Source organism: Myotis daubentonii, chromosome 2 (assembly GCF_963259705.1).
Source record: "Myotis daubentonii chromosome 2, mMyoDau2.1, whole genome shotgun sequence".
In the NCBI taxonomy this organism is placed as follows: domain Eukaryota; kingdom Metazoa; phylum Chordata; class Mammalia; order Chiroptera; family Vespertilionidae; genus Myotis; species Myotis daubentonii.
Genome location: NC_081841.1, coordinates 109,751,008 through 109,777,589, shown reverse-complemented (window position 1 = coordinate 109,777,589; position 26,582 = coordinate 109,751,008). Strand labels below are relative to the sequence as shown.

The following is a 26,582-nucleotide window of genomic DNA, read 5'->3' as shown; positions in this document are numbered from 1 at the left end:
TTATAAAAAAATTTTAAAAAGAATGTTGAGTCACATAAACATATGTTCTTGTCTAAAGGTTATAAATATTTTTTGGTAAATCTAAGCTTTGATGCAAAGCCATTCATTGATTATATTGATCAAATTTGGTATCTGAAAACTATGAGGAACCATTAATTATTATTATGATTCTAAAAACAGTATCCCAACTGAATTTTAAGTCTCTCTGATTATTGGCAATTTTTCCATATTGGAAAAATACTGTTTTCTACTTTTTTAAGTCTTTAAGTTTGTCAGAATGTAGGTTGCCAAGTAGAATGTGTGCAAACAAACCAACTATGGGGAGTCATATTGAAGCAGGTGTTGGACTTACCTAGCTGATCCACTGCCACAGTCCTTGACTGTGCTTCATTCAACTCATGAAGGTGCTGCATTCCCTCTAATGGTGTTATAGTTGAAAGCACTGGCCACTTCTGTCAGTTCTGTACTTTAACATTTAGGTTTATGGAGAATCTACAGACGGAGGTCCAAGAAATGGAATTCCTGCAGTTCTCTAAAGGTTTGAGTTTCATGAGGAAAGAAGACTTTGCAGAGTGGCTCCTTTTTTTCACTAACACTGAAAATAAAGACATTTATTGGAAAAACGTGAGAGAGAAGTTGTCAGCAGGAGAGGTTGGTATGCCTTTTTGTTATGCTTGAGATGAATATAAAATAATAAGTTAGACATTTATATAATTAATTAAAGTGACTTCCAAATTAACCAAGACTGAGCTGCTCTCTAGTATTTAAGTATAAAATCAAGTTGGAGAATGTTCTCCACATACTATTTTCTTATTAAGGAACTGTTGACTAAGTATCAGTGTAGCAGCCATGAGTTTGGCATTTTCAGTAAAGTCAGGAATAAGACAGGAATGTCCACTATCACTGCTGTCACTTTCTCTTGTTCTGGAAATCGTGAGCCAGTACAAATTAACAAGATAAAAGAGTAATTATTGTATTATTTTCCATTCAAACAACTGTAAACCTACTTTTGCCCCACCCGTATATCAGAAGTAGCTGTCCTTTGTAAAAATACCAGGTCAGAAAATGTAGTAGATATGTGTGTGTATGTGAAATGCATGAAATGATGATTGCCAAACTATTAATAATGATTAATGTACAGTGAGATTTCAAGGGATTTTTATTTTATGTATTGTTTTTACTATATTGTTCTGAAAAATTATTTTGAAAAGGGCATGTATTTATATGTAATTTTAAAGCTAATTTTATAGTGAGGAAAAAGATAATAAAATATCAAGATTCCATTTATAATTGCAATTGAAGTATATAACAATTATAAATTAACTAGCTACTGAAGACCAACCATCCTCCCTCACCACCCCTAAAAGATTTCAGGGATGGAAGTCTCTAAGGGGAGAATGAGAGGCTAGTGAGCCAGGACAAGTGGAATCAGGAAACTGATACAGATAGTCAAACGGCCCAAGAACCAAAAGGTTGCTGGTTCAGTTCCCAATCAGGGCATATGTCTGGGCTGTGAGCTCAATCTCCAGTTGGGGGCTTGCAGGAGGTAGCCACTTTGACATCGAAGTTTCTCTCCCTCCGCCCTCCCTTCCTCTTTCTCTAAAAATCAAATTATTAAAAAAAACTTTTAGCCTGGCCAGTGTGACTCAGTGGTTGAGCATCGACCCATGAACCAGGAGGTCATGGCTCAATTCCTGATCAGGACACATACCCGGGTTTCAGGCTCAATCCCCAGTATAGGGCGTGCAGGAGGCAGCCGATCAATAATTTTCCCTCATCATTAATGTTTCTTTATTTCCCTCTCTCCTCCTCTCTGAAATAAATAAAAACTATTTTTAAATAATAAAAAATAATAAAAATAAATTAAAAATAAAAACATTTAAATATATATTAAAAATATTTTGTTAAAGAGCAAATGGGTTACACTTCTCCCTAATCAGAGGGCAAATAGCTTAAATCACTGTGCTCAGAAAGATAGAAAGGAGAAATCCAATTAGTGCCATTTGCCAGCCACACCCAAGGACAGATGAAGTTAGGGAATAAGTCTACTTTTGGTGCATCAGCAAAAAGCTGATAAAAATTATATTGAGATCCTCCCCCAAGACATCCCCTAAAGTCCCAGCCTTTAAAAACCCTTAAAACCTGATGCCCCAGCACCCACTCTCCCTCCTGGGAGCACACCTGTGCCTTTCCCTTCCTTCTTTTCTTCCCCCACAGGCATGCATCTCCTAAACTCTAAGGGACCCCAGGAGACTTGCAACCTGGGGAGCAGTGGGCAGTGGCAGCTCCTCCCAGGGTAACTCCCTAAACCTGTCCTCAAAGTCCCTTTTTCTCTGGCTCTCCAGTGAGCTAAAGCAACCCCGCCTAGGCTCTCTGTTGCTTCTTCTATCCTAAGCCCTTCCGTGTTTCATTCACCCCAGCTTTAATAAACATACTCTCAAAATGGAAAAAATTAATTAACTAGAAATATGTGAAAACTTTAAAGTTTTGATGGATGTGAAAGAAAATTTAACCTAATTATAGAGACATTCCCTGTGATTGCATAGAAAGTCGTGGCATTATAAATGCAGTTCTCCCTTACATTAGTCTGTAAGTGGGATGGTCATACCAGTCAGAACAACCTGTTTGCTACAATTACAAACTAACCCTGAAATCTCTGTGGCTGACACAAGAAAGGTTTATTTTCCGACTATACCACATTTCCATCATGAGAGGTGGGAGGTCACCCACAAGGTGCTCAGGAACTCAGACTTTTCGAGGCTCTGTCATCTTGGTGTTCCACCGTGTGAAAAAAAAACCAAACAAGCAAACAAACAAAAAAAACACCACTTCTCAGAGGCTGGAGTAAGAAAAGAAAGAAGTGAGTCCTTTTCTGATAATTAAATGTTTTGTCCTAGAAACATGATGACCCTTGGCTGCTGGCCAGACTGGTCACACATGACCTGATCTAACTGCAAGAAGGCACAGAAGTGTGATCCTTCTTATGTGCAGGAATTACAAGAGAACCAGCCACTGCTGAACACTATGGGTTTCGATAAAAATGAGTTTATATGAAAAGAATGCTGAAGAGGCCAGGGGGGATAAGGGAAGTCTCTGTACCTTCTCCTCAATTTTGCTGTCAACCTAAACCCACTCTTTAAAAAATAGTATTTTTTTTAATAATGCCAAGATATTCAAATATATCATCAACCATTGGTAACTAAAACAGTTACAATGAATTTGACAGACATATCAGTTGAACAGAATATAAAGTCCAGAGTTATAGATAGACCCAAATACACATGGAAATTTAGTATATGTAAACTTATATTACAAATTGCTTGAGTAAAAGAATTATTAATAAATGACATTAGGACATCCACTGGCCATCTGAGAGAGAATTAAAGGTAAGTCTCTATCTCACTCATTACTCTGAAATAAATTCCAGATGGATCAAAGAATTAAATCTTAAAGAGTAAAAAGAAACTGAGTAAAAATAGAAGAAAATTTGAAAACAGTCATCTTAAAGTGGGGTATACCTATCTTTCTAAACAACCCAGAAGCTTTTAGCGGTGTGTGTGTGTGGGGAGGGGTGGGGGGTGGCAGGTGCCAGGACTAATGATCACTTAGCTGCCCAGGTACCAAAAAATCATGCTTCTGAAATCTCTTGATGTCAGTTCCCCACATAGAGCAATCAAGCTGCCCTACATGTGCCACTAACAACAGAAGCTTTTTTTTTTAAAAGGAAAAATTATTAAATTATTACCTAAAAATTAAAAATCTGCTGACTCCCCTCATTTCCCCCCCACAAAAGTTATAATGAAAATAAAAATTAACAAAATGAGCAATATTGGCATCACAATAATAGACCAATGTCTTTAATTTATAATGGAGTCTTTAAAAAATCAAGAACTTTGAATGATCTGACATTTCACCCTATTTAATATATAGTGCCATAATAAATGGCAGATCAGAAATTTTGACATAGGTCCATCTACTCCAAAACCCAGTGCTATGTCCACTGACAAAACTAAGCAGAAAATTTATGAGGTGGGCCACTTAACAGGATGTATTAGTCTCCTCGGGCTGCCATAACAGAATACCACAGACTGGGTGGCTTAAAGCACAAACTTATTTTCTCACAAGTTTGGAGCCTGTAAGTCTAAGATCAAGGTTGCCAGCAGGGTTGGTGTCTGGGGAGATCTTCCTCCTCCCCACACGCAGGATGAGAGCACTCTGGTATCTCTTCTCATCAGGACATTAATAGGCATGCCAGATTAGGGCCCCAGTTTTATGACTTCCCCTCTCCAAATATAGTCACATTGGGGATTATTCAACACAGGAATATTTAAGAGACAGACTCAGTCCATAACACAGGAGCCCCCCACCCCCTCAAGTCTTACACTGCACAACTTCAGGCAGCCCGTTCACAACAGCGTATAGTCTGCACAATCATACCCAGTTTCCTGCCAATCTTTTGGGGTTCCTCCTCATCTCTAAAATCTATAATTTTGTTATTCTGCCTCTCAAACTTTTTAATAGACTTGCTTAGGAAGATAGAAGTTCATAAGCTTTATGATAGAAAAGAGGACTCACACTTTGTTCAGTTTTATAATGCAATTATAAAATTGTAATAAAAACTCCCTTTTGTTTTATTAGAGCATTAGTTTGGATGAGTTCAAATCATTTTGTCATTTTACAACCCACTTGGAAGACTTCTCTATTGCCATGCAGATGTTTAATTTAGCTCATCGCCCTGTCAGACTAGGTAAGTTATATGAATCATTTAATTTTTATCATTTTTTCAAGTTATCAACCAAGGAGTCAGTTTCAATAAAAGCAATTGATTGGCCTTTTACTTAATTCATTGTGGTTAATCTGAATTCAATACTCTATTTTCTTTTACTTTTTTATTTTTTCCCTGAGAAGGGAAAATGTTTAAATTGCTTGTGTTTGAAAACATTGGTTAAATTAAAACAGCCGCTTATCTTACAGTTACTTACATGGCACTTCTCAGCCAAATTTATCATTTGAATAAATAATTGAATGAATTCTTGATGTCTATTTTTTGTTTTTGTTGTTTTAAACATTTTTATTGATTTCAGAGAGGAAGTGAGACGGGGGTAGAGAGAGAAATATCAATGATGAGAAAGAATCATTGATCAGCTGTCTCCTGCACGCACCCTACTACACGACGGGTCAAGCCCGAAACCCGGGCATGTGCCCTGACTGGGAATCTAACTGTAACCTCCTGGTTCATATGTCAATGCTCAGCTACTGAGCCACACCAGCAGGGCTTATTTTTGTTTTTTATTTACTTCCCATATAGAAAATATTTAGATTATTTTTACTTCTCAAATTATGAAAAATTAGTCCTAGCTGGTTTGGCTCAGTGGATAGAGTGTCGGCCTGTGGACCGAAGGGTCCCAGGTTTGATTGTGGTCGAGGGCACATGCCCAGGTTGTGGGCTCAATCCCCAGTAGGGGACATGCAGGAGGCAGCCGATCAATAATTCTCTCTCCTCATTGATGTTTCTCTCTCTCTCCCTTTCCCTTCCTCCCTGAAATCAATAAAAATACTTTTTTAATATGAAAAGTTAGATTAATTTTACTTACACTGTTTCACATGGTAAATGAGTTGTTTTATGTTTGTTTTTTTTAGCAGAGTTTAAGAGAGCTGTGAAAGTAGCTACAGGACAGGAGCTCTCAAACAATATTTTGGACACTGTCTTCAAGATCTTTGATTTGGATGGTGATGAATGTCTTAGTCATGGAGAGTTTCTTGGAGTGTTAAAAAACAGGATGCACCGAGGTTTATGGGTAACAGATTTTGAGTTTTTAAATGGATGATGTTAAACGTAGAATTTGAGGAAATGTATAATCTCTAGTAGAGTTTTCATCATTTATAAAGAGAGAACTTCTCCAAATGGGATTTAATGTTTTTTATTTTTTGTCTTTTTTAAAAATCTGAATCTAATCAGAAACCACTATTCAGAAATCATAGCCTAGAATTTACTTCAGGCTTTGCAGTTAGACACACCTAGATTCAAATCTCATCTCTATCACCTGTTAACTGCCAAATCTTACAAAACCACTTAATTTTTCTGAGCCTCAAAGTCCTCATTTGTACAATGAGGAAACTAATAGAATCTACCAGAAAGAATTACTATAAGAATTAAGTGTAAAATACTTAGTATTAGTGGCTGAGGCACTTGTAGTAGATGTTAGCTAATTATATCATTATTCACTCAAATTCACATATTGGTCTATAACTGGGACAGATCAAACCCAAAATTTAATATAGATAAGAATCTGCTAAAACCCCTTAGAAGGCAGCGTGCAGGTTGGAAACCCAGATTCAAAGAGGACCACATGGTAAGTAGGCAGTTAGGCCAGAAGAGAGGATGAGAGAGAGAAAATATGTTGGGTTCACAAAAAACAACCTATTGACCCAGTAATCCCACTTCTAGGAATATATCCCAAGAAACCAGAAACACCAATCAGAAAGGATATATGCATCCTTATGTTCATAGCAGCACAATTTACAATAGCTAAGATTTGGAATCAGCCTAAGTGCCCATCAGCAGATGAGTGGATTAAAAAACTTTGGCACATCTACACAATGGAATACTATGCAACTGTAAAAAGGAAGGAACTCCTACCATTTGCAACAGCATGGATGGAGCCAGAGAGCATTATGCTAAGTGAAATAAGTCAGTCAGAGAAAGATAAATATCACATGCTCTCACTCATTTGTGGATATAATGAACGACGTAAACCGATGAACAAAAACAGATGTTAGAGACAGAAAAGCACCGATCAGATGCGCAAAACTCAGAGGGAAAGCAAGGGAGGGTGGGGGTGAGGGGGAAAGATCAACCAAAGGACTTGTATGCATGCATATAAGCATAAGTGATGGATGTGGACAACAGGGGGTGAGGGTGAGGGCAAGATTGGGGGGATGAGGGGACATTGGGGGGATAAGGACACATTTGTAATATCTTACTCAATAAAGGGGGGGGAGAAAAAAACTATTTACAATTTAGAAAATCACATTCATTTCTTGCCACAAATATTACTTATGGAAAATTAAGAAATAGGATTTCAGTTAGCAAACATGTCTTACAAGCTTTGTAGTCATCCAATATCTCATAGTTAATAATCATATTCCTGGAGATTAAACCAACCTTTTCAGTTAACAGTTTAATATATCTAGGAGTCTCTATCATTTCTCAAAAAACATTGAAGAGAAGAGCTGTAAGCCTGGCCAGCATGGCTCAGTGGTTGAGCATTGACCTATGAACCAGGAGGTTACAGTTCGATTCCCAGTCAGGGCACATGCCCAGGTTACCGGGTCGATCCCCAGTAAGGGGTGTGCAGGAGGCAGCCAATCAATGATTCTCTCTCATCATTGATGTTTCTATCTTTTTCTTCCTCTCCCTTCCTCTCTAAAATCAATTAAAATATTTTTTTAAAAGAGAAGAGCTGTAAATCAATGATAGGAAAAAAAACATGCATAACCTAAAGTAGACTTTTGCTTCCATTTGACGGATTTCCAGTAGTGCTATGCTCCTGTGCTCCCAGTGTTGTCCAACTTTCACTTTCTTGTTTAGTTGAAAGGAAATAATAACCACATAGTACTTTTTCTTTTTATCCTCACCTAAGGATATATTTTTTCCATTGATTTCTAGAGAGTGGAAGGGAGGGAGGAAGGGGGAGAGAGAGAGAGAGAGAGAGAGAGGAACATCAACGTAAGAGAGGCACATCAATTGGTCACCTCCCCACGGGCCCCTACTGGGGCTGGGGAACCTGCAACTGAGGTACATGTTCTTGACCAGGAATCAAACCCGTGACCTTTTGGTCCGTGGACCGATGCTCCAGCCACAGCAACCACACAGTACTTTTAATTCACAAAACACTTAAGATGAATTATATTATTTCTTCTTAAGGCTTCTTATCAAATATATCGTGACCTATAGTTTCTTTTTAATTTTAGCCAAGGTTAAACCAAAATTTTAGGCTTACTTTATTTTACATAGCTAAATAAAATACACCAGGAGAGAGGGAATGTTATAGAAGAAAAACATTAATTACATTTTTAAACCAATATATTAAAAATAAAAAAATTTAAAAATCAAAGTTTTCCCTTTCTTATGAGGGAGAAATCTCTCCATTCCTTGGTTATCCTATGGGCATTCTTTTTTTTTTCCTTTTTTTCTTCTTTTGTTAATCCTCACTGGAGGATATTTTTCCCATTGATTTTAGATAGAATGGAAGGAAGAGAAAGAGACAGACACATCAATGTGAGAGAGACATATCAATTGGTTGCCTCCTGCACATGCCCCAACCAGGGCCAGGGATCGAGCCTGCAACCAAGATATATGACCAGAATTAAACCCAAGACCCTTCAGTCCTCAGGCCGACACTCTAACCATTGAGCAACTGGCTAGGGCTCCTGTGGATATTCTTGCAACACATTCACTTTTATTTTTATCCTTATTGTAAGGCCAGTATCAATTCTACAGTTCTGTTGCAATCACTTTTTATAACATAATCCACCTCAAATCAATTTTGAAGGAGTATGGGAGATAAATAGTAACAGTACATACCTGAAATCATGTTTAACCTTAAAGAGAATGACCCCTTAATTTTTACTTTTGGTTAACAGGTACCACAACAATTAAGTGTTCAAGAATACTGGAAATGTGTGAAAAAAGAAAGCATTAAAGGAGTAAAAGAAGTTTGGAAACAAGCTGGAAAAGGTCTTTTTTAGGAAAAGATCATGTGGGAATTTTGCTGTGAATGTCAGAATTTGGATTTTTTTTTAAATACCAGATGTTTATCTTTTTAAGCCTTCATTGATTTCCTTTGTAATATAAAGACACCTTTTTTTGCTTATGATTCAGTAATTTCTTAAGATCTCATTAACAAACTTTGTAAAAAGAAAGCATACTTTTAAGAAAACAGATATAGGACTCAGTCAGAAAGGCCTAGGATTGAAGTAATGCTTTGTACTTTGATAAAATGGAAAGCCTAGTTATTTACTGATTTCTTAGACACAGTAGCACATGCCCTCTGGAAGGGTCAACAAGAATTTACAGGAACAAGTAATTGATATACAAGGCCAGTATCAATTCTGCAAGCCCTGGTGTTCCTAGTAGAGCAAATTAAGTTAACAAATCAGGTTTTCTTCATGTATATCTTATATCACATAAACTTCTTGTACATTTTACTTCAATTAGCTATATATTAGTTGACTTTAAAATAATCTGTGAATTTCAGTATTGGACCTGGAAACAGAATAAAGTATTTACAAAGATAAAAGAATTACTAAGATGTGTTTTATTTTACATGTGTTGTTCGAAAACCACCTTGTTTTAAATGTGAATACTCTAGTCCTTTGCCAGCCTCATTAGTTTATATTCTTAAAAACTATAGTCATTGGGAGAATCTTTTTTTATATATATTTTTATTTATTTCAGAGAGGAAGGGATAGGGAGAGAGAGAAAGAAACATCAATGATTAGAGAGAATCATTGATTGGCTGCCTTCTGCATGCCCCACACTGGGAATTGAGCCTGTAACCCAGGCATGTGCCCTGAGCAGAATCAAACTGTGACGTCCTGGTTCATAGGTCGATGCTCAACCACTGAGCCACACCGGCCGGACTAATTGGGAGAATCTTGATCACAAGATCAGGGTCTCTTGGGATTTATTGAGTTGTAAGTAAATGTTTAAAATGGCCCTAGAGCCCTAGCCCGTTTGGCTCAGTGGATAGAGCGTTGGCCTGCGAACTGGAAGGTCCCAGGTTCGATTCTGGTCAAGGGCACATGCCTGGGTTGTGGGCTCGATCCCCAGTGGGGGACTTAAAGGAGGCAGCTGATCTATGATTCTCTCTTTTCATGGATGTTTCTATCTCGTTCTCCCTCTTCCTCTCTGAAATCAATAAAAATATATTTTAAAAAAATAAAATGGCCCTAGAAATTAATTGGCATTAAATATAAAATTACATAAATATAAAATGACATCTTTTAAACATGATAAATAAAAATTATTTTTAAAACATATGCTTCTCAAATAAGAATATTTCAAATACTGAAAACATGTTTGACTCCTTGGGTAAATTGCTGATTACAAGCCTGGGGCAGGGAAAGCTCAAGAGGAGCCTGGAGCACCATATGCATAGAAGTAAGGAAGTACTCAAAAAATAACGAGAACTTGTCAAAGGACGAGCCAACCTGAAGGGGTGCCCCCCTTCAAGTCTGGTACAAGTTGAGCATCAAAATCATTAATGTTACTAATGAATTATAAACTATAGAATAAAATAAGAAATATGATCTTATACTGAATATGATTGATTAATGGGGCAAGGGAAACCTCTCCCTAATGATTTTTGAAGGGAAAGGCCTTGAGATATTTTAAATCTGATGACTTGGAAACTCTCCTAATTTAATGCTTGAGATTGACAAGTGGTAAAAGCTGCTGTTCATCAACAGACGAATGGAAATCAAAATGTGGTACATATATACAATGGAATATGAGCCATAAGCAGAAATGAAGTTCTGACACAGCCTACCACATGGATGAATCTTAACATTATGCTAAGTAAAATAATCCAAATACAGAAGGACTAATGTATGATTCCCCTTATGTAAGTACCTAGATTAGGCAACTTCCTAGAGATAGAAAGTGAATTCAAAGTTACCAGGGGGAAGGAAGAATGGCAAATTTTGTATATATTTTACACAATTTTTAAAATTAGTAATGCCGGGGTCCAACCCCAGCAGGTCCAGGGGTTCCCAAAGGCTTAGACGGAGTCGGCGAAGACTATCCACCCTTTTCCTATGGTGGAGTCCTATCCGTCCCGAGTGCGGGGCGCTTACCTAGGGGTCCCTGTTCGGGCGCCAGATGCCGGGGTCCAACCCCAGCGGGTCCAAGGGTTCCCAAAGGCGTAGACGGAGTCGGCGAAGAAGGAATGGACGGAGACAGCGTTCAGTTGATCAGCAGCCTAGCCAGGATCTCTAGCCCGAATCTCCAGCCAAGTTCTGGTCTGGATCTCTAGAGAGGTTCTGCTCAGGTTCTCCAGTCAGGTTCAGTCACCAGGCTCTAGTCAGGCTCTCCTGCCAATCTCCGCAGTCAGGTTCAGTCCAGGATCCCCTGCCATGCTCTCTCGCCAGGCTCCACCTCCAGGCTCCGAGGCCAGTCCCTGTCCAGGATCCTCCGGCATGCTCTCGCCAGCGAAGTTCTTCTGTCTCTAGAGAACGTTCTTTGTAGGTTCTGTGTTCTGAGTTCTGTCTCTCTTGGTCCTGTCTTCCAAGCCCTGTGTTCTAAGTTCTGTCTCCTGAGTTCTGTGTTCTAAATTCTGTTTTCTGGATTCTGTCTGTTTTTGTCTTGTTGCATCTGTATTTATACCAGTTGATTCTAATCCTGTCAATTTCTATTACAAAGGTTAGGGCGTTTCTTAATCTCCATTCCAGGGAGTAAAGATTATGTAGCTTAAGCATGATTGTTTGTAGTTAAATTGATTAACTACGCGCCTGGCACTTAGTTAAGGGGTTTCATCCCCTCCCTAACTTCAGGGGAAAATCCCTACCTGGGGATTCAACCTTTCTCGGAGAGGTGACCTTGGTTAAAACACAGCGCCAAGAAGGTGAGCAAACATATTAAGAACAGTATGTCATATATGCCAGGTCCCTTGAAACAGCAAGGATGGACCGGCTCCCGGCATAGTAATATACCAATAAATGCTAGATTGTAACCTTTAAATGGGTTTAATAAATACATGGTATGGGAATTATATCTTAATGAAGCTATTTTTTTAAATCTATTTTTATTGATTTCAGAGAGGAAGTGAGAGGGAGAGATAGAAACATCAATGAGAGAGACTCATTGATTGGATGCCTCCTGCATGCCCCACACTGGGGATGGAGCCTGCATTCCAGGCATGTGCCCTGATCGGGAACTGAACCATGACCTCCTGGTTCATAGGTCAATACTCAACCACTGAGTCAAGCCAGCTGAGATTAATGAAGCTATTTTTTTCACACAAAAACAACAACATTGTATAATATAGACAAGGTTAACCAATGGGTAAGAGGTTGAGAAAAAGTATTTAGAAATGTCAAAAGCCAACCAAGTGAGACACAATATCCCATCAGCCATTTTTTAAAATACATTTTATGGTGCCCTTTTTTTCTCCTGAAATGAAATTTGCAGTTTTACACATATTTTTAAATGTATTTTTATTTTTGAAAGTATTATAGATGTTCCCTTTTTCTCCCCATTGACGCCCACCACCCCACTTCCACCCCCTCCCCAGGCCTTCACTACATTATTGTCTGTGTACATGGGTAATACATATATGCATATAAATTAGTTAATCTTCCTGCCCACTCCCCCCACCCCCTTCCCTCTGAGATTCTTCAGTCTGTTGCATGTTTCCATGTCTCTGGATCTATTTTGTTCATCAGTTTATTTTGTTGGGAATGCAGCCTGGTGCAACCATGATAGAAAACAGTATGGAGTTTCCTCAAAAAAATTAAAAATGGGCCCAGCCAGCATGGCTTCATGGTTGAGCATCAACCTATGAACGAGGAGATCGTGGTTCAATTCCCGGTCAGGGCACATGCCCAGTTGCAGGCTTCATCCCCAGTGTGGGACTTGAAGAGGCAGCCAATCAGTGATTCTCTCTCATCATTGATGTTTCTCTCTCTCCCTCTCCCTTCCTTTCTGAAATCAATAAAGATATGTTTTTTAAAAAAATTAAAAATGGAATTGCCATTTGGCCCAGTGATCCCACTTCTAGGAATATATCCTAAGATCCCGAAACACCCATTAGAATATATGCACCCCTATATGTTTATAATTGTGCTATTTACAATAGCTAAGATCTGGAAACAGCCCAAGTGCCTAACAGTAGATTAGTGGATAAAAAAGCTGTGGTACATTTATACAATAGAATACTATGCAACTGTAAAAAGGAAGGATCTCTTACCCTTTGAGACAGCATGGAGGGACCTGGAGAGTATTACACTAAGTGAAATAAGTCAGTCAGAGAAAGATAAGTATCACATGATCTCACTCATGTGGAATCTAATGAACAAAATAAACTGTATACATATTTTTTAAAATAATATAAAGCAGCCCTGACTGGTGTGGCTCGGTTGGAAGTTTGTTCCATACACCAAAAGGCTGTGAGTCCAATTCCTGGTCAGGGCACATACCTAGGTTACAGGTTTGATCCCTGATTAGGGCACATATGGGAGGCAACCAATTGATATTTCTCACATTGATGTTCCCCTCTCCTTCTCTAAAAAAAATCAATAAACATTTTAGTAATAAAGCATTAACATATAAAGAATTTACAATAAAGTAGCATGTGATATATATACATATATATACATATATATATATATATATATATATATATATATACATACACACACACACACACACTATACTAGAAAATCCAACAAAAAGTCCCTACATATTTCTAAAATTCCCCCTCAAGTCAGTACCATCTAGGATATACATAACAAAAATAAAATAAATGAACTCAATAAAAAGCAGTTAATATAGATTTTTGTAATTCACCAAGGAAAGGTGAAGTAGTGAGCAGGATATGGCTCTAAGTGGCTATGGAAAAACATTTGCTCACTAGTAACCAGAGAAATGCAATTAAAACAAGATACCAATTTATGTGGATCAGATTGGCAAATAATATAAATCTATTAATACCAAATGTTCAAGTGGACATAGAAAGATGGGATCCTACATGCACTGCTGGTTACCAAACAATCTGGCCTTTAGTGAAATTAAGTCTATGTTCACTCTGTGACTCAGAAATCTTACTCTGGGATATATGCCCCCAGAGAAACAAGCACAAATCTGCATAAGGGCATGTACAAAGATGTTCGTCCCAGTATTGATTATTATAAATGTATATTGCAAATTCAAGGGCAACCATTACAAAAATTAATAAATTTAGTTTACTTGCAAAGGCTTCCCATAACTATAAAGTATGAACCCTTTCTATGGTCTCAAGGTCTGCAACTGCCTCTGACTTCCCAACCTCATTTCCTGTCCTCCTCCTTGCTCAGCCACCATGACTATCTTGTTTTTTCTGGACTCACCCCTCCCCCCCCCCACACACACACACACAAGCTAAAGATGTTTGCCCTTGCCATTCGCTTGGCCTTTAATGTTTGACCATGGGTCTTCCATAAGACTCGCTCTTCCATGTAATCCGGCTCTGCTCAGTTCCCTTTATTAAAGAGACTATCACAAACGAAAGCATCAGTCTGAATATTCAAATAACTCCAAAATAGTTCCTTTCAGTGTTCTTTTGTTTTTGTTTTCTTAGTATTTTTCCAGCTTAAGTTCTCCCAAGAACTCTGCTGAATTTTGTGGTTCATTTGATGGATACCCTGCCTTATTTAGAATTGTAACTGGATAAGAAAATTGCCTTTTCATTCATTATAAATGCCCGATTTTGGTCTCTAGTTTGAAGGTACCTACATACTGCCGAGCGAGTAGAACACACCTTCCCCCCAAGTTTTGTGTTACGGGAAAAACCATTCAGTACTGGTTTCACAGTAGGGCTCAACCGGAATTGGTCCCGCACCAATGTGAGTGTTTAGTGTTTGGCAAGTTTTGGGGTGTGATTATTCACTACAGAAATGCTCAATGTATTACCTTGCTGCCGATTGTATTTCTGACAATTCGTTTGTTTGCAAACAAAATGTAAGCACTTCTCCTCCAAACTTAAGAGGTGTGAGAAAAAAGGGGGAAAGATCCATCATGATTTAAACTTAGAAATCAGTGAAATGTTTTTATTTTGAAACCCAGATTCCCAAAAGAAAATTTCACCACCAGATCACACACTTCTCAGCCTTTTTCAAGCTGAGACTGACTGAAGATTGTCCACAGGTCCTAAGATTTAGCACATATACACAAATAAAACTTTATAAATAAATAATAAATAAATAAGAGACTATCACAAACTAATCCCATCCTCTTGTGATCAATCACTCCCTCCTCTTACTCTATTTTATTCTTCATAGAACTTTATCATCCCCTAACAGTATAAATATAAATATATATAAGCTTTATTAAAAAATTTTAAAGATCAAAATAAGTAGAGCAAAACACTTTTGTCAATTCTCTCCAAATTAGACATTGACTATTCAATATTCCCAATAAAAATTATAGCAAGATTTTATTGGGGAATGTGGAAAAACAATTCTAAAAAAAATTTATTGCAGATCAACAACTCACAATTAACTGAGACAATTTGCGGGGGGAGGAGCGGAGAACACAAACTATTATATTAAGACATTTACAAAGGTTTCCCTTAAGAACAGGAACAAGGTCTGGCAGGTGTTGCTCAGTGGTTAGAGTGTGGGCCCAAGAACTGAAGGGTCTTGGGTTTGATTCCCAATTGATGGCATGTACCTGGGTTGCAGGTTCAATCTTGCCTTGGTTGGGGCACATGCAGGAGGCAACCAATCGATGTGTCTCTCTCACATCAATTTTTCTCCCTCTGTCTCACTTCTCTCCACTCTCCAAAAATCAATGGAAAAAAATATCCTCAGGTGAGGATTAACAAAAAAAAAAAAAAAAGAGGAAGAAGACGACGACCCTGAAGAACACCTAAGAGATTATTTTGAAAAGTATGGGAAAGTTACTCCCTGGCAATGGGCAAGGAGACACCTGATTAGTGATGTTGCACTTATATCAATCAGGGGCAAAGCAGACTGCAGTTCTTAGTTCATCTTGAACTAAGCTTGATGCCTGGGTGGCCAGAGCTGTTCCATGCCTAAGGCACATACAAAAAAAAGGAAGGAAGAAAGGGAGGGGGGAGGGAGGGATGGAGGGAGAGAAAGAAGAAAGGAAAGAAGAAAATATGGGAAAGTTAAGGTGATTGAAATCATGACTGACCAAGGCAGTGGCAGGGAAAGGCTTTGCTTTTGTAGCTTTTGATGACTCAGTAGACAAGATTATCATTCAAAAATATCATACTGTGAATGGCCACAACTGTGGAGTAAGGAAAGCCCTGTCTAAGCAAGAGATGGCTAGTGCTTCATCCAGCCAAAGAGGTTGAAGTGGTTCTGGAAACTTCAGAGGTGGTCATGGAGGTGGTTTTGGTGGAAATGACAACTTTGGTCATGTAGAAAACTTCAGTGGTGGAGGTGGCTTTGGTGGCATGTGGGAAACTGTTTATTGCCTTCACTATCTGATAAGCATAGACAGAGAACTCCCCGAAACCCCCCCAAAGGCTGGGTGCCTTTGAAGCCCTAGCAAAGCTTGGAGCTAGGTGCCACCTCTGTTTGTCCAGACAGTGGTAGCTGAAACTACTCCCCCATTTATTATTATGTAAATCCTTGCTGATGGGCTAGTCTGCCTGTTAATGGGGGGTCGCCTGCCTAAGGGCTACTCCGGATCAATAAAAGATTGGAGCAGCCTAAGCATGGGTGGAAGTCCCTCTTCTTGAGTTGGACTTGCCCGCCTGGACCTCCAATATTGCAAAATTATCTCGTGTCTTTTTCTCTCATTTGTTGTGCGGCTCCTCTTTCAGATACCGAACCCTACTCCACACGGGACGTGGAAGGAAACACTCAACAGTGGCAGCCATGGTGGTGGTGAATATGGTGGCAGTGGGGATGGCAATAATGGATTTGGTAATGATAGAAGCAATTTTGGAGGTCACCAAAACTACAATGATTTTGGCAATTACAATAATCAATCTTCAAATTTTGGACCCATGAAAGGAAGAAACTTTGGAGGTAGAAGCTCTGGCTCCTATGGTGGTGGAGACCAATACTTTGCCAAACCACAAAAGGTGGCTACAGCAATTCCAGCAGCAGCAATAGCTAAGGCAGTGGCAGGAAGTTTTAATTACTACCAGGAAACAAAGCTTAGCAGGAGAGGAGAGTCAGAGAACTGACAGGGAAGCTACTGGTTACAACAGATTTGTGAACTCAGCCAAGCACAGTGGTGACAGAGCCTCACTGCTACAAAAGAAGATAAGTTTTAGACAATACTCATATGAATGGACAAAAAAACTCGAGGACTATATTTGTGACTAATTGTATAACAGGTTATTTTAGTTTCCGTTGTGGAAAGTGTAAAGTATTCCAACAAAGGTAGAGAAAAACCAAGATGGCGGCATAGGTAAAACACCGGAAATTGCTGCCTCGCACAACCACTTCAAAAAAACAACTAAAAGACAAAACGGGCCAAACCGGTTTGGCTCAGTGGATAGAGCGTCTGCCTGCGGACTGAAAGGTCCCAGGTTCGATTCCGGTCAAGGGCACGTACCTTGGTTGTGGGCACATCCCCAGTAGGAGGTGTGCAGGAGGCGGCTGGTCGATGTTTCTCTCTCATCGATGTTTCTAACTCTCTATCCCTCTCCCTTTCTCTCTGTAAAAAATCAATAAAATATATTAAAAAAAAAAAAAAGACAAAACGGACATCATCCAGAACCACAGGAAGGCTGGCCAAGTGGAAATTCTACAACTAGAAGGAAAGAGAAAAGCACACTGAAACTCAAAGGAGGTGCAGAAGTAAAGTGCAGAGGTACGGAGGCGCACATGGAAAGGGCTGGCAGCTGAGGACATGGTTGTCTTTTTCAATCGGGAGTGAGACACAAGCTCCTGACTGCTCTGAACTCCAGTTCCGGGAGAGTCTCTGGGGACCCAGACTCATACGGGGAGAAACTGGACTGTCTGGCATTGGGCAGAACTTGAGGGCGGTTTTCTCTCAGAGGTGCTTGCAGCGATTGCCGCAGAACAGTAAGACCCGGGACCTCTTGGGGCAGGGCTGAGGATCAGCCATAGCTGTTTTCTCCGCCCTGTTGATTCCCTGAGACCCCGTCCCACCCAAGCTGTGTGCAGAGGCTTTTGCATATGAATGCCCTGACCCTTTGCAACCTGAAAATTACCTAACTAACTACAGCTGAGTCAGAGAGACCCAAAACATCCAAAAAGAAGGCCCAAGGCCCCACAGCAGCTTGCATTGCTTCACAGCTGGGCCTCATCTGGGCACCTCCAAACTCCAAACAAAGAAAAGGAATTTGCAGATCTCTCCATAGCTCCTGCTGGGTGGCCTCAGGCAGAGGCTAAATTAGCACCTCCTTAGAGATTCAAGAGCCAGTATACCCAGTGGTCAGAGTGGACCATCCAGATTACAACTCCTCAAATCCATAAGGGACACACTCAGAGGGCAGACTCAGTGAGCACCAAAGCCCCACTGAAGCAAGTCTTGCCCCATAAGGGTGTCTCCAGCACAAAAGTTCTCCCACTGCAGACACAGCTGATTTTCACAGTCAATTGGCCTGGAGGTCAATTGACCTCCCAGTGATACCTACAACAATCAAGGCTTAACTACAACAAGACTGTGCACAAAGCCCACAAAGGGGTGCACCAAGAGTGTCCACCTCAGGTAATTGGGGAGGATGAGCCATTGGGCCCTATAGGACACCTAGCACACAAAGCCACTCTACCAACACAGGGAAGCATGAAAAATGTGGAGACAAAGAAACAGGTCACAAATGACAGAAATGGAGGAAAGCAAATGACTGGATATAGAGTTCAAAACCACGGTTATAAGGTTTTTCAAGAATTTTCTAGAAACTGCCGATAAATTTAGTGAGACCCTCGAGGTTATGAAAAAGGACCAACTAGAAATTAAGCATACATTGACTGAAATAAAAAATATTATACAGAGACCCAATAGCAGACTAGAGGATCCCGAAAATCAAGTCAAAGATTTGAAATACGAAGAAGAAAAAAATGCCCAATCAGAAAAGCAAAAAGAAAAAAGAATCCAAAAATATGAAGATAGTGTAAGGAGCCTCTGGGACAACTTCAAGCGTACCAACATCCGAATTATAGCGGTGCCAGAAGAAGAGAGAGAGCAAGATATTGAAAACCTATTTGAAGAAATAATGACAGAAAACTTCCCCTACCTGGTGAAAGAAATAGACTTACAAGTCCAGGATGCACAGAGAACCCCAAACAAAAGGAATCCAAAGAAGATCACACCAAGACACATCATAATTAAAATGCCAAGAGCAAAAGACAAAGAGAGATCTTAAAAGCAGCAAGAGAAAAACAGTTAGTTACCTACAAGGAGTACCCATACGACTGTTAGCTGATTTCTCAACAAAAACTATGCAGGCCAGAAGGGAGTGGCAAGAAATATTCAAAATGATGAATACCAAGAACCTACAACCAAGATTACTTTACCCAGCAAAGCTATCATTCAGAATTGAAGGTCAGATAAAGAGCTTCTCAGATAAGAAAAAGCTAAAGGAGTTCATCACCACCAAACCAGTATTATATGAAATGCTGAAAGGTATCCTTTAAGAAGATAAATAATTTGATGAACATAATAAACTGGTGAATATAATAGAATCAGGGACATAGAAAGGGAGTGGACTGACAATTCTCAGGGGGGAAGGGGTGTGGGGGGTGCAGGAAGAGACTGGACAAAAACCATACACCTATGGATGAGGACAGTGGCAGGGGTAAAGGCAGAAGGTGGGGTAGGAACTGGGTGAAGGGGAGCTATGGGGGAAAAAAGAGGAACAACTGTAAAAATCTGAACAATAAAGATTTAATAAAAAATATTTTTTTTTAAAAAAAAAGGATTTTTAGGTAGATTTCTTTTTCACCCATGATGTTGATTGATAAATTTAATATTCTGATTATGACACTGAATAAATGTCTTTAGAAAACAAACAAACCACAGATTGATCCCTATAAAAAGTAGGATACATAAGGTTCCCAGAGTCTGTTGCTATTAAACTCTCCAATCATATAATTAGTGGCCCTTGTTCTGATTTTCTGCTCACCAAGCAATCTTCTGATAATCTAGTTCCATATCGTCTCCTACAGGGTAGGAATTCTGTGTTCAGGCCTACCTTTCTTGACCATGCTGTGACCTTGACATGGGCCCTCCCATATGTATTTATTAGGACTCTTAGACACAAGCAATAGAAAGCCATTCTGAAGTAGGTTAGACAAAAGAAGAATTTATTGGAAGGATATAAAAGTGTGTCACATATTTAAACCCTGGGAGGGTCAGAGGAGCAGCTGGGACTTAGGAAAACTCCAACCAAAAAGTTGAAAACCACCAAAACACCCACCACCTTTTTCTCTGCTTCTGTCTGTGCATCAGTTTCATTCTCTTTTACTGCACACGCACCCAGGAAGGATCAACTCTGCTCTCTCTGAAATTCAAAAGCTCCTGGGAAAGGTGCTGCTTGGTTGGCCATTTGGATCAGATTCCAATTAACTGTGGCCAGAAAGATGGGGTCATGGCAGTTTCCATGACCCCACATGGTTGGAGTATTGCAAAGAAGGAGCCTTTTCTAAAAGAGGAAGGTCACTACTCCCAGAAGAATGTGCAGGTACTGAGCAGATACACAGCGAAGTCATCCTCCCTTCATTGAAATACTATAGGCTAAGACCAGTTAAGGTATCTTTGAGGTCCGTCATTCAGGGCAAGCTATTATTACTCAACAACAGAGGATCAGGGTGAAAGTGATAAGTAAGTTTCAGGAGAATTTTCAAGAAGTCGGCTGCCTGACCCCAAAAAGGATAGTGCTGAGCAAGTTGCTTCAAGAATTCTATCTATGAAACTATTTTTCACCAATACATGTAATAAATTAACAACTATATAAGAGACTTTAACTTTATTTATATGTTTATTTTTCCTCCTCCTCCTTTTCCTTTTATTTGGGGCTAGAAGGCAAGATAATGGGGGGATTGGGGCAAGCAGAGATTGTAACTGAGTTTAAGTTCATACTGTTTGTCCCATGACAGCCAAAAAATCAAGTGACAAGATGTTAGGGCAAGGAACTTTATAAGCCTGCAAGGCTAGAAGATGGTAGACTAGCATTCTAAAGAACCATGTTACAAGGTACAGAATTCAGGCTTGATTTAAGAATCAAGGGAAGGGAGAAATGGGAGGGACAAGAGGTAACTATCAAAGACATCTTGGTGCCATCAGGGGCTCAAGGAAGCTTTGCTTTTAGTCTGATGACTTTAGTTGATGTGAGTCTGATCAAGAGGTTACACAATACATACTTTCCTTATTTCCTCAGGATGGGAAATTTATGCTAAGGGGCTGTTTTTGTACAACTCAAACTACAAGTAGAATTCCTCTAGTGCTGCATGCAAGACTAAGCAAAAGCTATTAGCCATGGGAACAAAGCAGGTTTAAAGAAAATGGAGTCAAAGAGGCTGAGCATTTTACTCTGTTGCAAGAGGAGCCAGCTAGGCCCTCCACTGCCAGCCTTTTGAGGTCTAGATTTTGGCTTTCTAAGCCTCTATGTGCTTCATATTCCTGCCATTCCTCATCTCTGGCCACATGGGGATAATCAGGGAGAAAGACCTACTTGGAATACTACTCCCTGAATCCTTCTAATGATGTAAAATCTTTCTTCAGGTTCTAATCTCTCTGCCAACATCATAGCAACAAAGAACAGAACCAATATCTGCAAGTGCACATGCTGAACAACTGAGCCCACTCCAAACAACTGGGGAGAGAGGTTTCCATGTTTATAAGGAGGCATGCCTGACTTTTATTCAATTCCACATTCTCTTCCCTCTCCTCTAAATTATAGCGGTTACATGGATTTTAAAATAAATTTCTTGATATTCTCTGTGGAAGTACTGGAAAATTGCAAAATCAGAGTTTGGTACAAATTATGAAAATTAGGGAACAAGTAGACAAAGGCAGCACAGGACAGATGCATTAAGTTATATTTGATGGAAATTTCATGTCTGCAAAAGCTGGTATGCAAATTGCCACCAATACCACCCCCAGTGCCATAGAGAAAATAACACAAAAAGATGAGATGCAAGCAGAAAAATTAAAAGAATCCTGAAAATCATTGGTGATAGTGAAACGGAAGTTTTTGGGGTTTTTGTTATTGTTTTTTTTTCTTTTTTTAATTAAATCTTTATTGTTCAGATTATTACATTTGTTCCTCTTCCCCCCCCCCATACCTCCCCTCCTCCCAGTTCCCGCCCCACCCTCCTCCCTCACTCCCCACCCACTGACCTCATCCATAGGTGCACAATTTTTGTCCAGTCTCTTTCCGCATCTCCCACACCCCTTTCCCCTCCAAGAATAGTCAGTCCATTCCCTTTCTATGTCCCTGATTCTATTATAATCAACAGTTCATTCTGTTCATCAGATTATTTATTCACTTGATTCTTAGATTCACTTGTTGATAGATGCATATTTGTTGTTCATAATTTGTATCTTTACCTTTTTCTTCCTCTTCCTCTTCTTAAAGGATACCTTTCAGCATTTCATATAATCCTGGTTTGGTGGTGATGAACTCCTTTAGCTTTTCCTTATCTGTGAAGCTCTTTATCTGACCTTCAATTCTGAATGATAGCTTTGCTGGATAAAGTAATCTTGGTTGTAGGTTCTTGGTATTCATCACTTTGAATATTTCTTGCCACTCCCTTCTGGCCTGCAAAGTTTCTGTTGAGAAATCAGCTGACAGTCGTATGGGTATTCCCTTGTAGGTAACTGACTTTCTTTCTCTTGCTGTTTTTAAGATTCTCTCTTTATCTTTTGCTCTTGGCATTTTAATTATGATGTGTCTTGGTGTGGTCCTCTTTGGATTCCTTTTGTTTGGGGTTCTCCGCGCTTCTTGGACCTGTAAGTCCATTTCTTTCACCAGGTGGGGGAAGTTTTCTGTCATTATTTCTTCAAATAGGTTTTCAATATCTTGCTCTCTCTCTTCTTCTGGCACCCCTATAATTCTGATGTTGGGACGCTTGAAGCTGTCCCAGAGGTTCCTTACACTATCCTCGCATTTTTGGATTCTTTTTTCATTTTGCTTTTCCGGTTGGGTGTTTTTTGCTTCCTCGCATTTCAAATCATTGACTTGACTCTTGCGCTCCTCTGGTCTGCTGTCGGGAGTCTGTATAATATTCGTTATTTCAGTCCGTGTATGCTTAATTTCTAGTTGGTTCCCCAACATAACATTGAGGGTCTCATTAGTTTTCTTGTAGATCTCATTAAGTTTATCGGCGGCTTCTAAACAGTTCTTGAGAGACCTTAAAAGTGTGGTTCTGAACTCTATATCTTCCATTGACAATTTTGTCCTGTTTCTTTGTCTCCGCATTTTGTTATGCTTCCTTGGTGCACCCCCTAGTGGTCTTTGTTCGCAGTCTTATAGTTAAACCTTGATTGTTGTAGCTAATACCAGGGAGGGTTTGACCTCCAGGCCAAGTGGCTATGAGAATCAGCTGTGTCAGCAGTGAGAGAACTTCTGTCCTCTAGGGAGGTGCTAATCTAGCCTTTGCCTGAGGCTATCCGGCAAATGCCTCTGTGCAGGGCTTGGGCGGGGCGGGTCGCACAGGATCAACAGGGTGGGCCGGAGAGAGCAGTTATGGCGGCTCTCAGTCCTGTCCCCAGGGGCTCTGCCTCTCTGAGTCCCAGCACCCGCTGCAAAGCTCGGAGAGAAAGCTGCACTCGCTCTGACCAAAGCCAGACAGTCCCGCTTCTCCCGTTTGAGCCTGGGTCCCCAAAGACTCGCCTGTATCTGGAGCTCAGAGTCTGCGACTCCCTTCCGATTGAAAACGCCAACCGTGCCCTCCGCCGCCAGCCCACTCGGCGCACTCCGCACCTCAGAATTTGACTTCAGCACTGCGCCTCCTCTGAGTGTCCGTATGCGTTTCTCTTTCCTCCTAGTTGTAGGACTTCCACTCAGCCAGCGTTCCTGTGGTTCTGGGTGATGTCCGTTCCGTCTTTTAGTTTCACTTTTGAAGTAGTTGTTCAAAGCAGCAAACTCCGGCGTTAACCTATGCCGCCATCTTGGTTCTCCTGAAACGGAAGTTTTGGATGGGAACACAAGGTGTTCCCCTGGGCAGAATGGTTCCCGGGCTCTTTGTCCGTTGGAGTCAAAGAATGAATCCACAGACGGAAGGTGGTATAGCAAAGGTGGAAATTTTATTGAAGAACAAGTATAAACTCCTACGTGGGGAAAGGGAAAGAATCTCACACACAGACTCCCACAAGGGGAGGGGGGAAAAGTCCCACCAACTTCCAGTTTCCAGGGTTTATAAAGGCTTCAAAGGCTGCAGTGCCTGTGTCCTGATATCCCCTCTGATTGGTCAATATTCCCTTTTGAATTGGTTACTATAGTAACTCCAGAGGCCCTCATTGTCCTCTTATTCCTTCTGGGCTTTCTTCTTCCTTCTTTATTTTGTAAATATAGACCTTTTGGCTACTCCCAGTTCCCTTGTTTTATGTAAATATAACTGTTGCCATGCGCTTATGTTATGGAAATGTACCTTCTTCCAGTCTGTAGCCCTGTGTTTTTTCCATGGACCCGAATTCTAAAAATTCCCTAAACCTGCCTATGTTCCCCTAAAAATCCTACTTCAATAGCACAACAGTTAATTTAAAATAAAAGAACTAGGGGAGCCCAACATGTGGCTGTGGGAGACATAGGGGGGCCTCCTGGGCCCCTTCTTCCTGCTGCTGCTGGTCCTGCTGGTGACATGCAGCCCCTACAATGCCTGCCGCTTCACTGGCATCCTCTACCTCTGCTGCACCTCTTCAGCTTGGAGCCTCTGCTGACCCAATGCCCTGCAGGTGCTCAGGACCATGACTGGGTTTCAGCCATCACCCACTGCATCAGCTGCCATGAAGCCCCCAAGAACACGCTGGCGGCCATTCAGCAGGCAGCTAAGAATGGAGCAACAGGCATGGAGCTGGACATCGAGTTTACCTCTGATGGGATTCCCATCTTAACGCACGATAATACAATATATAGGACAACACATGGCACTGGTCGAATATGTGATTTGACATTTGAACAAATTAGGAAGCTTAATCTTGCAGCAAATCCCAGATTAAGGAATGATTTCCCTAATGAAAAAATTTCTACCCTGAAAGGAGTTGTAGAGTCCCTAAACCAAAACCTCACAATTGTTATGCCCAGATTTCAAGATTCCCAAGGAAACCACACCAGGGAACTAGCCAGTCCGATGCAAAAGCAGAGAGTCCTTTATTGAGCTAGCTAACTCGACCCTGCCTCCTGGCCGACGCAGCGACCGGAAGCAGAGTGCCCCCACTGTGAGAGAAACAGGGTTTTAATAGGGGGTGGAGTGAGGGGAGGGGAGCTGACTGTGGGCCCTGCCGATTGGCCAGGTGCCAGTCGGGTCTTCTTACACAGGATGTGGTCATCTCTATGGCACGCACGTCCCTTGATTGTCATTGGTTAGTTTAAAGAAATCCCGGGCGTGGCCAGCAGGGGCCTGGGCTTCCGGGAAGAAGGTACTCTCCTGAGCACATGGCGGCTGCCTCAACATGGAGGGTATGGGGCAAGATGGAGGGCATAGTCCTCGCCCTTTCAACAATCTTCTTTGATGTCAAGGGCCATGCAAATAAGGCTATTGATGCTCTAAAGAAAATATATATGGAATTTCCTCAACTATACAATACTAGTATGGTCTGCTCTTTCTTGCCAGAAGTTATTTCTAAGATGAGACAAACAGATCAGAATGTAGTAACAGCTTTAACTCACAGACCTTGGAGCCTTAGCCATTTGGGAGATGGGAAACCACACTATGATAACATCTGGAAACAGTCCACATTTGTGGTCTTAGACATTTTCCTCAACTAGAGCATGCATAATATCTTGTGGTACCTGTGTGGAATTTCAGCTTTCCTCATACAAAAGGATTTTATATTCCCAAACTACTTAAAGAAATGGTCAGCTAAAGGCATTCAGGTCATTGGTTGGACTGTTAATACTTTTGATGAAAAGTTACTGTGAATCCTATCTTGGTTCCAGCTATATCACTGACAGCATTTTGGAAGACTGCCCACCTCACTATCAGACTTTTCTCCCAGGAGGAAACTATGGGTACAGAGATTTCCTACTGGCCTCATGCAGGGATACTGAGAAACCCTTTGTGCTAGCCCAAGCCATGGCGGGGATCAGGTGGCCCACAGAAGCAATAGATGGTAATTGCATTTTTAGCTTGGACCAAAGCAAAACCTGGTGTTGCCACCGTGCTCCATGGAATGCCTGAGTTCAACACTGTTGCTCTTGAAAATCTGGGTCTGCAAAAAAAGGCACAATAGCTCCTGCCCAGACCTCGATGAGGCATACACTGACCTAGTGAAGATAAGCACAGTGCAATGTGGGGGTACAAATGCAAATGCATGGGATATGCATGATTACTAAAACTTGACATTTTTAAATTTGACACACATGTAATTTACTTATTTAAAATATTTGTATTTGGCTACATTATCAATGTACTGTAAGTCATCAAACTTGTGACCATACTAATAATAAAATCATTAAAAGGAAAAAATAAAAATTAAATGCTGCACCAATACTCCACAAGATGGCGCTCTTGCTTTTCTAAGACCTTTTATCTTCCTTGAGCACCACCCATGATCTTCAACAGAAAAAAAAAGCAAATATACAGAAAATTGCAGAACATTTCAAAAATGACTTCCTTGTTAAGGTGGGAGACTGGCCTGACGTCCTGAACTACTCATCAGGTCTTAGGAAAGTGAACACAGAGAGTTAGCACATTTACTATTAACCTGTGCA

General features: G+C 40.4%; 1 protein-coding gene, 1 non-coding gene and 3 pseudogenes across 4 annotated transcripts in view; 4 read left to right on the top strand and 1 right to left on the bottom strand.

The window, feature by feature from the left end:
- The window catches only part of MICU2 (mitochondrial calcium uptake 2), a 114,137-nt gene extending 104,829 nt beyond the window's left edge, over nucleotides 1-9,308 (top strand). For 2 of the 3 annotated variants that reach the window (XM_059684212.1, XM_059684210.1), the window contains 4 exons: nucleotides 480-651; nucleotides 4,639-4,747; nucleotides 5,641-5,798; nucleotides 8,647-9,308. In XM_059684212.1, the coding sequence (XP_059540195.1) occupies nucleotides 480-651; nucleotides 4,639-4,747; nucleotides 5,641-5,798; nucleotides 8,647-8,751 (544 nt within the window). In that variant the 3' untranslated portion in view covers nucleotides 8,752-9,308. The remainder of the gene's footprint in view (nucleotides 1-479; nucleotides 652-4,638; nucleotides 4,748-5,640; nucleotides 5,799-8,646) is intronic. The other variant, XM_059684211.1, reaches the window with a different exon arrangement.
- LOC132229034 (U11 spliceosomal RNA) lies at nucleotides 3,582-3,716 on the bottom strand. The gene has a single exon (XR_009451610.1). It is a non-coding gene; the product is annotated as a U11 spliceosomal RNA (small nuclear RNA).
- A 2,755-nt stretch (nucleotides 9,309-12,063) lies between the features above and the next one.
- On the top strand, nucleotides 12,064-16,873 carry LOC132226650 (heterogeneous nuclear ribonucleoprotein A1-like; annotated as a pseudogene).
- Nucleotides 15,662-15,807, top strand: LOC132229043 (small nucleolar RNA SNORA48; annotated as a pseudogene).
- A 7,566-nt stretch (nucleotides 16,874-24,439) lies between the features above and the next one.
- Nucleotides 24,440-26,326, top strand: LOC132226290 (glycerophosphodiester phosphodiesterase 1-like; annotated as a pseudogene).
- The last annotated feature ends 256 nt before the right edge of the window (nucleotides 26,327-26,582 follow it).